Source organism: Candida tropicalis (assembly GCF_000006335.3).
Source record: "Candida tropicalis MYA-3404 genomic scaffold supercont3.3, whole genome shotgun sequence".
NCBI lineage: Eukaryota > Fungi > Ascomycota > Pichiomycetes > Serinales > Debaryomycetaceae > Candida > Candida tropicalis.
In genome coordinates, this window is record NW_003020055.1 from 1,743,365 (window position 1) to 1,757,053 (window position 13,689).

The 13,689-nt window shown below is 34.1% G+C and overlaps 3 protein-coding genes across 3 annotated transcripts; all 3 read left to right on the forward strand. All coding sequences in view use genetic code 12, as the record gives it.

Annotated features, from left to right (window-relative positions):
* Window positions 1–239: 239 nt before the first annotated feature.
* On the forward strand, window positions 240–1,202 carry FIG1 (Fig1p; the record flags this gene model as incomplete). The annotated part of the gene is made up of 1 exon (XM_002548482.1): window positions 240–1,202. The coding sequence occupies one exon, from the start codon at window positions 240–242 to the stop codon at window positions 1,200–1,202; it is 963 nt and encodes a 320-aa protein (XP_002548528.1).
* Window positions 1,203–1,840: 638 nt separating this feature from the next.
* CTRG_02826 (uncharacterized protein) lies at window positions 1,841–6,253 on the forward strand (the record flags this gene model as incomplete). The annotated part of the gene is made up of 1 exon (XM_002548483.1): window positions 1,841–6,253. One exon carries the CDS (start codon window positions 1,841–1,843, stop codon window positions 6,251–6,253), a length of 4,413 nt encoding a protein of 1,470 aa, XP_002548529.1.
* CTRG_02827 (uncharacterized protein) lies at window positions 6,144–13,394 on the forward strand (the record flags this gene model as incomplete). Its single annotated transcript, XM_002548484.1, has 1 exon — window positions 6,144–13,394. One exon carries the CDS (start codon window positions 6,144–6,146, stop codon window positions 13,392–13,394), a length of 7,251 nt encoding a protein of 2,416 aa, XP_002548530.1.
* Between the last annotated feature and the right edge of the window lie 295 nt (window positions 13,395–13,689).

Genomic DNA, 13,689 nt, shown 5'->3' on the forward strand with positions numbered 1-13,689 from the left:
AGCACAAACCCCACATTTCTTGAGTATTTCCTATTCTGTGATTCCATCAATGAATACTCTACTCTAATGGTCAATTACAAAGTGAATGTTACATTCATCATATTGTTGGAAGGGTTTATCACACTCGGTGCAAGTAGTATATTCTGTGGCGCACGACCGTTTTTTTAATTTTTGTGCAACATTTATAAAACGCACTTCGAACATTTTATAAACTCACACTCAGTTGTAATAATTCATTCATGTTTCACTTTATTCTTGTAACAGCAAAAATAATTAAGACTTGTAATTTTATGATGTTGAAAACCACATCTATGCTCTCCAAACCATGTTTCAAATGTGATTCATCGGTCTACCTCGAGTATATTTATATGAATTGCTTTATTTCCTTGTCTGTAGAAATTATTTTTTTTTTTTTTTCATTTAGTAGCAATTGCAAATCAACAACTATGGCAGTAGCATTATCCAAAGCACTTATTTTTTTAACTGTGATTATTCAATTTATAGCAACTGCTTTGTTAAGTTTCCTACTACTTGGTTGTATTGATAAATCATCCAACTACTCCAATGTATTCTTGTTAAATTATAAATTCAATCTGACATCTCCATTATATGGAGAATTATCAACTAAATCACTTAACTCCACCTCATTAGATGCTTTATCCATTAGAGTTGGGTATTTGGGTGTTTGTTTATCACAAGACAACGACTTAACATGTACAACATATGCTCAGCTAGAATCATTCCCAACTTATTCTATTTCTATATTAGATGGAACTTTGGATTTGGTTAAATTAGCTCAATCATTTAGTAGTATCTGTCATCCAAGAATTTTATTTGCCACTATAGTTTTGACACTTGTTAGTTTGTTACTCCTATGTTATATGTTAATTCCTTTGGTACCTGGTAAGTTTATAGTGATAAAAGTAAACACTTTATTTACATTCTTGAATCTTTTATTATGGGGATTGGGTTCTATGTTACAGCATCAAGCAGTAAGTACATCAGCAGTAATGATGAGAGAATCAAGTCTTCAATTATTAGTTGGATCTTCTGGAGGTAGGGCGGAAGCAATGACTTGGACTGCTTTTAGTTTCATTGTTCTTGTATTTCTAAGTTTGTGTTTTGGTGTATGGACGGAATTCAAGAATAAACATGCTTCAACTACAAATGTAGCTCCACCTCCAGTTATGCAAAAAGTTTAATGAAATTTTTAAACCAATTTTTGATTAAAATACTTCTTGGGAAAGAAAACTCAAATAAATATATAAATTGTTCTTGATATTATTCACATTAGTATATCTAATATAAACCAATGATACCCAAGTCATGATTATTTTTATGAGAAGTTATTTGCAGATTCAATGATGAGTATATTCTCGGGTTTTTCGTTTTTTGCAGCTCTATTGGTCGTGTTGTATGTTCAAATGCGTGCACTGTGACCAAGACACGTAAGTTTTTAGAATTATCACTCTACGTTATAATTAAGACCTCAATTTGGAAGCAATCACTCTGGAAGTTTCTGCAAATAAAAGTTTTAATGGTCTCTATGTTTTTGACAAAGTTTGAATCCAATTATCATATTAAATAGTATATATATTACTGTCAATTATCATTAGAGACCAGGTCGTGCTTCTCCCAAATTGAACCGTGTACACTACCGAATTTGTGAAAAACAATTTCCACATTTCGAGAATTTTTTTTTTTTTTCAGTTCTTTTCTGTTGTTTATACAATCAACACAAACAACTTCTTCTCCTATTTAGTTCAACTATACAAGGACACAACCGAAAGGAAGGAGTTGTAAATCATTATAGAGCGATAGAAGATTAATATCAGATTCCATGATGTCCTCAACGTCACAGATTGACGCATTTGTCACGCGGCTCAACGATTGTGAAAATGATTATACTGCCAAACATTCAATCTTGTCTGAATTGTTGGATACTATGGACACACTCAATGGAGCTTCTGAATATGAATATTTCTTGAAGAACTTGGTGCCAATTTTTATGAAGGAGTTGAATGATGTTCCAATTTCTTTTATAAGCACTTCTCCTGCTCATAAGTTAAGAAACTCGATATTAGAAATCATTCACAGATCAATTATGAATGAAACTTTTCAACCATTTTCAGAAGAAATTTTAAATACTTTAACAAAAATCATAGTTGATGAAAACGAAGAAAATGGGGTATTAAGTATGAAAATTATTACTGGTTTACATAAAACCTACAAAAACAATTTGAGTGAGAAAGTACAACCATTTGTTGAAATTATTGGCACAATTTATGATAACATGGATAAAACAGTGCATGATGTATTTAGTGACGAGGAAAAACACGATAATAATAACTCAAAGGATGAATCACCAGCTACCACTGGTGGATTCAATGAAGAAACACCAACAAAGACATTGAACAAAGCCATGTTTTCATTCAAAACTTTAGCAGAATGTCCAATTACTATGGTTTCTTTATATCAATCATATAAACAACTCGTGTCAACATCATTACCACAATTCTTGCCCAGAATAATCCACATCTTAGAATTACAAGTGGAGCAACAAAAACAATTTAGAGCACAATCCGAAAACAATGTTGTTACTTCCATATCTCCACAAATAAAAAACAGACAAGCGTATAGTGATTTCATCCTTGGTCAAGTTAAAGCAGCATCATTCTTGGCTTATGTGTTTATCAGAGGATACGCCAGTCAACACTTGAAACCTGAAGAAAGTAAATGTGTTCCCGATGTTATTTTGAGATTACTACAAGATTGCCCTGCAGAATTGTCGATTGCTCGAAAGGAGTTATTACATGCAACAAGACATATTTTATCCACTTCATTCAGAACACATTTCATTCCTAAGTTAGAGCTTTTATTCAATGAAAAGATATTGATTGGCGATGGATTAACTTCCTATGATACTTTACGACCATTGGCATACTCAACCGTTGCTGATTTCATTCACAACGTGAGAAACGAATTGACACCATCACAAATTTGGTCAACTGTGAACATATATTGTGATTTGTTGAAAGACGACTCGCTTGCATTGACTGTTCAAATTATGAGTGCTAAATTGTTACTTAACTTGGTTGAAAGAATTATGAAATTACCAAATAAACTCGAAGGACGTCAATTGTTTTTGATAATCATTGATTCATATGCAAAGAGATTTGCCAGCTTGAACAGAAAGTACGATTACATAATTGCCAAACATAATGAATTTGAAAAGAAGAAAAGTACAAAGGAGAAAAAGGCAAAGAAAGCTGTTGAAAGATATTCGTCCAAGTATGAAACTGAACATGATCAAGAGGAGGAAGAACAGAAATCAGATGAATCTAATGATGATTTAATGGATATCGATTCAGATGTTAATGGTAAACCCGAAGTTGATGAAAATCTTCCTCTCGACATGTTTAATATAGATTCATACTCCCCAATTGCCACTTATCCCTCTACCAATAACAGTGATGTTTTGAAAGATGCAAGATACTTGTTTAGAACATTAATGACATTTTTGAAATCAGTGATATTTGGATTGAAGAACTGTAACCCGCCAGTTCCCCCTCAACCAACTTCAACTGATCCAAACAAACCTGGTCAACAAGTCAACTATGACAAATGGAATGATTCAGCCAAATTAATATCTCATGAAGAAGTTAATATTTTACGTGCATTGTTTAGAGGTGGTATCAATTGTCTTCGTTTCTTTTCAGTTACCAAGGCCAAACCGGTAGTTCCACCTAAAACCGTTGATTTTTCCACTGGTGGACCCAACTTACCAATTACATCATCTAAAGAAGAAAAAGATTTGATGGAAATTTTTGCAACTATTTTCATTCACATAGACCCTGCCTCATTCAATGAAATTGTTAGTTCCGAATTACCATTTATGTTTGAGTCAATGTTGGAAAACGCTGCATTGTTACATTTGCCTCAATTCTTCTTAGCCAGTGAAGTTACATCTGCCAATTTTTCAAGTATTTTGATTTCTTTTCTTAAAGAAAATTTGGATCAATTAGGAAAAGTAGACTTGATAAAGTCAAACATATTAACCAGACTTTTCAAGCTTTGCTTTATGTCGGTGAATTTATTCCCTACTACCAATGAAGGAGTGTTGTTGCCACATTTGAATTACTTGATATTGGAATCATTGAAGCTTGGCACTAAAGCAGAAGAACCTATTGTTTATTCATATTTGGTTAGAATTCTTTTCAGAAGTATTAGTGGTGGAAGATTTGAAAACTTGTACAAAGAAATTATGCCAATTTTGCCAGTATTGTTGGAAAACTTAAACAAGATGATTGCCAATGCTAGACGACCATATGAAAGAGATATCTATGTTGAATTATGTTTGACAGTTCCTGTAAGGTTATCTGTTTTGGTTCCTCATTTAAGTTACTTGACAAGACCGTTGGTTTATGCATTGAATGGTTCACAAGAGTTGGTTAGTCAAGGATTGCGTACCTTTGAATTATGTGTTGACAATTTGACTGCTGAATATTTTGATCCAATGATTGAACCTGTCATTGACGAAATTATGGCTGCATTATGGAAACATTTAGAACCTGTACCGTACCATCATCAACATTCCCATACTGCTATTAGAATATTGGGTAAATTGGGTGGAAGAAACCATCGTAATTTCAAACCATGCAACAAATTAGTGACTCAACTGGAATTAGATCAAGAAATCAAAGCCTTGTTCCAGATTCATGGATTACAAGGTGAAGTTCCTGTATCCATCACACCAGGCGTTGAATCTGCGGTAAAACTTCTTGAAGATCCAAGATTAAAGATCCATTATAGAATTAGTGCGTTTAAATACTTGGCTAGTATCTTGAAATTGTTTATTGACACAACCCCGATTCCAGAAGATTTCCCTAAATTTGTTAATGAAAGTATCGAGTTTTTGAAACATGAAAAGCATGATAGTGGTGACAATGTTGAATTGTCACCATCAGATATTAAGAATGGTGAGAAATTGGATCGTCAACAAGGATTATTTGCCAAGTTATTGGAAATGTTATTCTTTTCTGTATCAATTCCCGAATTAAGAGACGAAGCAAGTACTTTAATCGATGGTCTTACTACACATTTTACTTTACTTAGAGTTTACAGTTCTGTTATTGAAAAGACGAAGAAGGAAAGAAAATTCTCAGTTGATGATAATGAGGGCAAAGCTTATATTGGTGAAAGCGTATTTTTGAATTCATTGAATTATGCATTGAGTTTCTGGGATAAAGATGTTAGACAAAAGGGTATTGATTCAATCAAGAAGATTTATGATACCTCAGTTACTATATTTGGATCTGAAGATAATGCTTTGTATTTCCCAGTATTCAGATCTATGTTCTACAAGTTTACTCATTGTTGTTATAATGAATACTACCATGCTAAATTAGGTGGTGTACTTGGTCTTAAAACCATGTTCCAAGATTTGAAAATTCCACCAAGCTGGTTCAATAAAAGGCAATTTGAGTTGGTACGTTCAATATTCTTTATTTTGAGGGATACTCCAGAAACAGCTCCATTTGAAGTTCGTGAATCTGCAAAAGAGTTGGTTTTGTCTCTTTTGAAAACTTGTAACACCGGTATTTCCAAAGAAGCTGTTGCCGATAAATCATTCCAAACCCTTGTTGGTGCATTGGTATACGATTTGGCTAGTCCAACTCCTATGGTAAGAGAAGTTGCCCAAAAGTGTTTGGGTGTATTATCCGATACCACTGGAGTTCCAATTGCCACAATTATCGGTCCTTGCAAACACTTGTTATTGACACCTATTTTTGGTAAACCACTACGCGCATTGCCATTCCCAATGCAAATTGGAAATATTGATGCTATAACATTCTGTTTAGGCTTGCCAGATACTTTCTTAACTTTCAATGAAGAATTGAACAGATTGTTGTTGGAAGCATTAGCATTGGTTGATGCTGACGATGAATCTTTAGCTAACGTTCACCGTCTTACTGAGTATAGAACATCGAAACAACTTATTGAGTTAAGAGTTGTTTGTATCAAGTTGTTATCCTTGGCATTAACCAAACCAGATTTTTCTTTAGGAACACTAGGTGAAGCAAGAATTAGAATTTTGGGTGTTTTCTTTAAAGCATTGTGTAACAAATCTACTGAAATTATCAATGCCGCTCATCATGGGGTTGGCATCAAGTTTGCAAGAAAATGCCAAGTTGCCAAAAGAGTTGTTACAGAACGGTCTTCGTCCAATGTTGATGAACTTATCCGACCATAAAAAATTGACTGTTCCTGGTCTTGAAGCATTGGCTAGATTATTGGAATTATTAATTTCATATTTTAGAGTTGAAATTGGTAGAAAATTGTTGGACCATTTGATGGCCTGGGCTCAAATCAACACTTTAAGACAAATTGCTGGTCAAGATCTTGAGAATAACCATACAGTACAAATTGTAATGGCAATTTTGAATATTTTCCATTTATTACCTGCCAAGGCATATACATTTATGGAAGAAATTATCAACACTTTACAATATTTGGAAGGTCACTTGGATCGTCACCAGGATTCACCATTTAGAAAACCAGTTTCCAAGTTTTTGAACAGATTTGCTGAGAACTGTATTGACTATTTGATTGCGAACTTCAAGTATCGTAAATTAGGTAACATGTTAGCTACTATCACAGGTATGGATGGTTGTGATAACTTGAGAAAGATTGCCAAAGAAAAATTAACAGTATTTGTTGAAGATGTCCAAAATGAACCTGATAAGGAAGTCAAGATTGTTAAATTTGCTAACTTGATCGATTTGATCGAAGCTATTAGTAAACATGACGATGTTTGGTTCAATGACCAAAAGGAATTATTGTTAACACTTTCTAAATTATTTGAACAAGTTTCTGATACTAAATCAACTGCTGCATTGTCTTCTGTTCATTTCCAAAGTGACCAAGCTATTGACAAGCTTCACAGATTGATAATTCTGTTCTTACAAAAAAATCCAAGGGAATTTGATCTATTGTTTGCGGTTGTTGATCGTGATTCAAAATTAAAGATTCCTGTTCCTACTGAAATTGAAGATTATATCTTTAATGATGTCATTGCTTCAACAGATCTTGAAAAGAGAGAATTACATTTGAAGAAAACCATTGAGTTTTCCAGTGATGAAGACTCTTGTTTGAAAGCAAAGATTTTCTTTTTGAAGAAAGTGTTCAATCCTATATTCATCTATGAATCTGTTACCAATGGTAAAGTCGATGATTTCTTTGTTAAGGATAAACCAGAATGGTTAGAATTGTTAAACAACAATATATGGAAATCAACGAAGGATATAATCACTGATCATACCTCAGGATCCATGGATAGTTATAGATTTGCATTACTAGAAGCTACTGCATTGTTACTTAAATTAGCTCCTAAGTTTATTTCTGATTTACGTAAAGACATTATTAAATTCAGTTGGAACTATATTAAGCTTGAAGACAGTATTACAAAACAAGTTGCATATGTAACAACATCCTATTTCATATCTGCTTATGATACTCCTGCAAAGTTAACTACTCAAGTTTTTGTTGCTCTTTTAAGAACTCACCAATCTGAATCAAGACATTTGGTCAAACAAGCATTGGATATTTTGGCCCCAGTGATGTCTGAAAGAATGAAGGAAGTAGACGCACCAGATAGTTGGTTGAAATGGCCTCGTCGTATTATTTCAGAAGATGGATTTAATGTCACCCAAGTTTTGAATGTTTATCAATTTATTGTTCAACATGCTGATTTATTCTTTGTTGCTAGAGAACATTTTGTTTCGAATATTATCACTGCCATGGGTAAATTGACTATCCTTGCTAATCCAGCAATTGAAAACCAAGTATTGGCTATTGAATTAGCTGAGTTGATTTTGTATTGGGAAAGAAAAGCCAAGAAGATCAAGGAAGAAGAAAAAGGCAGTGGCGAATCAGATTCAGAAAATGCTGAAAATGAATCAGATGGTGCTAACGTAAAAGAATCAGAGGAACCAAAGGAAAAAGAAGAAGAAACATCAACGTCTGAAACCAAATCCGAAGAGAAAGAAGATGAACCAGATACGGATATGAAAGATGCAGAAGTTGAACAAGCTAAATCAGATGGCGATTTTTCAACTTCTCCAAGCTATACAATTCCATTTGGTCAAAGAGAAGCATGTGTTACTTTCTTGATTAGATACGTCTGTATCAGCCCTCAAAGAGCTTCTGAAAGTGAATTGGGTCAAAAAGCTTTGGGTATTTTGTATGATTTATTAAGTCCAGAGCATTGGTCTGAAGTTGCAGTTAAACTTACATTTTTTGAAAAGTTCTTGTTGTCTCAAGATATAAACTCCAACAATTTATTAGGCTATTGTTTGAATGCATTAGAAGTGTTGGGTGTTGTTTTGGAATGGAAAAAACCACAATGGATTGTGTCCAACCTTTCATATCTTCACAAGTTGCTTGAGAAATGTATCAAGTCAGATAATCACGATATTCAAGAAGTTTTGCAACGTGTATTATGTACTATTTTGAAATCTATCAACGAAGAAAAAGGATTTGGTGAAGAAGAAGATGAAGAGGATGATACCAAAGAATTCATTTCATTGCTTACCACCACAGTTTCGGACGATTTGGGCGATATGTCATCAGTTGCAGCTGGTATCACCTTGTCATGGACTTTGGCAAATTACAAACCAACTACGTTAGACAGTTTGATGCCGATGATTATGAAAACTTTCAACAAGCTTTGTAAAGATCACATTACAAATACTCATCAAGGTAACCAAACATCTTCCTCCAAGGACAGTGCTAGTTCTGAACTAGAAGTTAAATTAACTACTAAATTGCTTGAGAAGATTCTTAACTTGTGCTCTATGAGAATTTCTAATTTGGGTGATCAAAGACGTATATTTTTGTCTTTCTTGGCACAGTTGATTGAAAGAAGCTTGGATAAAGATACTTTGGAAAAGATTATCAAGATTGTTAAAAACTGGGTCTTTTCTAAAACTGATTTGTTCCCAACCACAAAAGAGAAGGCTGCTATTTTGTCCAAGATGATGGTGTTTGAAATTAGAGGTGAACCTACTTTATCCAAAGAGTTTTACCAAATCATTGTCGATATATTTGAAGATGATTCTTTTAGTTGTACTGAACTTACTGTAAGAATGGAGCAACCATTCATGGTAGGTACCAGATCAGTGGATGTATCAATCAGACGTAAGTTGATGTCGATTTTGAACAACAGTTTGGAGAAAGATATAGCCAAGAGATTGTACTATGTTATAAGAGAACAAAATTGGGAATTCTTAGCTGACTATCCATGGTTGAATCAAGCATTGCAATTGTTATTTGGATCTATCAATGTCGAAAGAGGTATTAGTTTGGTTAACGATGAAAACAAATTATCACCATTGCGGACATTGTCGTTCCCAGGATCATCAGATCAGATGGAAGTGGATAGTCACAATGAAGGATTGAATGAATTATTGAAGAAGCACTCTGAATTTTTAGAGAGTATTGACAATTTAAAGGCTGGTGATTTATTGGAACCATTGGTTGATATGTTTTACCAAAGTGGAGAAACTATTCATAAGACATGGGCTACATTCTTCCCAATTGCATTTTCTTCAATCCCACGTTCTGAAAACTTGGATTTCACTAGATTTTTGGTTATCTTATTGTCAAAGGATTACCATACTCGTCAAATAGATTTGAGACCAAATGTGATTCAATCATTGTTAGAAGGTATTTCTCGTTGTGATACATTACAATTGCCACCATTTGCAGTTGAATGTTTGGCATCTAATTTTGATGCTTGGTCACAAGGCATTCATATTCTTGAAACTATTGATACTCAGGCAGTAAATGCCAGTGCCGATGTTCGTGAAGTCACTGAGGATGCTTTAGCTAAATTGTATGCTACTTTGAAGGAAGATGATATGTTTTATGGTCTTTGGAGAAGAAGAGCCAAATATGCTGAAACCATTGGTGCACTTTCTTATGAACAAATTGGTCTTTGGGACAAAGCTCAACAGTTGTATGAAACTGCACAAATAAGAGCAAGAAGTGGAGCATTACCATATGGTGAATCAGAATATGCACTTTGGGAAGACCATTGGATACTTTGTTCCGAGAAATTACAACACTGGGATATTCTTACTGATCTCGCCAGACATGAAGGTTTCTCTGATCTCCTTTTGGAATGTGGTTGGAGAGTTGCTGATTGGTATAATGATAGAGAGACATTAGATCAAACGGTTAAGAATGTCATGGATGTTCCTACTCCAAGACGTCAAGTATTTGAAACATTCTTGTGTTTACAAGGATTTGGTCAAGAAAAGGAAACTTTACAAGATTTGTCTCGATTGTGTGACGAAGGTATTCAATTGGCATTGCGTAAATGGCATGGATTACCAGAAAGATTTTCTAATGCTCATATTCCATTGTTGCATACTTTCCAACAATATGTGGAGTTTATGGAAGCAAGTCAAGTATATGCAAGTTTGGTTACTACTAATGCACAAAACTTGGATTCCAAGTCTCAAGAATTAAAGAGAGTATTACAAGTTTGGCGTGAAAGATTACCAAATATTTGGGATGATATCAATATTTGGAACGATTTGGTCACTTGGCGTCAACACGCATTCCAAGTTATCAACAAAGTGTACATGCCATTTATTCCTGTGTTGCAGCAAAACAACAATGGAAGTAACGCTAATTCTTATGCTTATCGTGGGTTCCATGAAATTGCTTGGGTTATTAATAGATTTGCTCATGTTGCTAGAAAACACAACATGCCTGAAGTTTGTATCAAAGAATTGACTCGAATTTATCAATTGCCAAATATTGAAATTCAAGAAGCATTTTTGAAATTGAAAGAACAAGTAAAGTGTCATTACCAAAATACCAACGAATTGAACACTGGTCTCGATGTTATCAGTAATACTAATTTGGTTTATTTTGCTACTCAACAAAAAGCTGAATTTTTTACATTGAAAGGTATGTTTTTGAATAAATTGAATCAAAAGGATGAAGCTAATAAAGCATTTGCAACCGCTGTTCAAATTGATCTTCATTTGCCAAAAGCATGGGCAGAATGGGGTATGTTTAATGACCGTCGTTTCAAAGAAAATCCAAATGATATGGTTTATGCCAACAATGCCATCAGTTGTTACTTACAAGCAGCTGGTCTTTACAAGAATGGAAAGACTAGAAAATTGTTGGCTAGAATCTTATGGTTGATTAGTTTGGATGATGCTTCAGGAACATTGGCGCAAGCATTTGAAAATTTCCGTGGTGAAGTTCCAGTTTGGTATTGGATCACTTTTATTCCACAATTGTTGACTTCTTTATCACACAAGGAAGCTAAATTGGCTAAACAAATTTTGGTTCGTATTGCCAAGAGTTATCCACAAGCATTACATTTCCAACTTCGTACTACAAGAGAAGAATTTGCAGGTCAACAACGCCAAGCTATTGAAATTGCTCGTCAACAAGCTGCACAAGCACAAGCACAAGCTGCTGCTGCCGCCGCCGCAACAACTACCTCGTCTGCTGCTAATAGTACTGGTGCAGCTACATCTACTACTGGACAAGCCAATTCTCCATCTGCTGCATCTCCAGGAAGTGATAAACCTGCTAATGGTGAACCACAATCTAAGGAACAAAATGGTGATTCGACAAGGAAAGAATCAGCAGGTTCTCCATCGTCACAATCACAGCAAAGTCCACAACAGGGTCAAAAACCACCGCCACAACAAATCACTATCCCACTTTCTGTACGCCAACCATTGGAGCATGTGGATGATGTGATGGCTATTTTGAAGACGGCCTATCCATTGTTGGCACTTTCATTGGAATCATTAGTTGATCAAATCAATCAAAGGTTTAAGTGTACTGCAGATGAAGATGCTTATAGATTATGTGTTGCTTTGCTTAACGATGGTATTCAATATTTGAACAGATTAGGTAATCCAAGAGAAGACGCCAAATTGCCTCCAGTTACTGAAGCTAATATCACCAGATTTGCAGAAACAGTTCTTCCAAAACAGATTAGAGCTGAATTTGAAAAGGACTTGGTTATTTCCAAACCAAGCTTGGAAACTTATATAAGCAAATTGAGAAAATGGAGAGATAGATTAGAAGACAAGTTGGATAGACGTATTTCTCAAGTCAATTTGGAAAATTTGTGCCCTCATTTAAGTGAATTCCATCATCAAAAATTTGAAGAGATTGAAATTCCAGGTCAATATTTGTTGAATAAAGATAACAATGCTCATTTTGTCAAGATTGAAAGATTCCTTTCTACCATAGATTTGGCTCGTGGTACTAGTGCTTGTTACAAGAGATTGAGAATTCGTGGACATGATGGTAGTTTGCACACATTTGCTGTTCAATTCCCAGCCGCTCGTCATTGTCGTCGTGAAGAGTCTGTGTTTCAACTTTTCAGAATTTTCAATGATAGTATATCTAGAAAAGTTGAAGCTCGTCGTCGTAACATTCAGTTCACTTTACCAATTGCTGTTCCATTATCTCCTCATATTAGAATTGTCAATGATGATACTAGAGATATTTCTTTGCAAAAAGTTTATGAAGATTTCTGTAAAAAGAATGATAAGAGTCGAGATGAACCATTTATTTATACGGTTGAGAAATTAAGAGCTGCATATGATCAAAGATTACCAAAGCCTGATTTAACTAGTGTCAGAGTTGAAATATTGAGTGCTATCCAGACTTTATTGGTTCCAACTACTGTATTGAAGAATTATTTCATTGATTTGTATCCAAACTTTGAAGACTTTTGGTTATTCCGTAAACAATTTACATCTCAATATGCATCATTTATTTTCACCACTTATATGATGTGTATCAATGCTAGACAACCACAAAAGATTCATGTTAATAAAGGTAGTGGTAGTGTTTGGACATCTGATATGTTACCTTACAAGATGCCAAATAAGAATGCATTGGATAATGCACAGCAACAACAAAATGGTAAACCTGCTCCAATTTTTGTCAATGCTGAACAAGTTCCATTTAGATTAACTCCAAATATTCAAAAATTGATTGGAGAAACTGGATTGGAAGGTATTTTATCAGTTTACATGTTGTGTATTGCTAGAGCATTATTGGAACCAGAATCTGATTTGGAGCAATATTTGACATTATTTGTTAGAGATGAAGTTGTTTCTTGGTTACAACAACATGACAAGAGCGTTTTGAATAGTCCTGATAAACAATTCCGTGATATGGTTAGATTAAATGTTGAAAGTATAATTAGAAGAGTCATGACTATGGGACATGTTTCATCAAATAATGCCGTTGCAAACCAAAATGCATTAGAATTGATTTCACAATCTGTTAATCCACGTAATTTGGCAACTGCTGATACATTATGGATGGCTTATTTTTAGGATGACAGCAATCCATGATATTTTGTATATTAGATTTTATTATTCAATTTTGTATATTTTTTTATAAGAGAATAAATTTATTGTTATTATTATCAATATTATTATTATTAACATTCTCAACAACTATCACTACTAGTATATCAACATCAAAGGGAATAATATCGATCCTGTTTGAGTCTATATTCTTCAATTGATTCAGGAGTTAAATTCAATTGTTTGTTTCTTTTAACAACTCTACGATCAACTTTATTAGCAATATATTCTAAAGCTTTTTCACAAATAATCAACAATATTA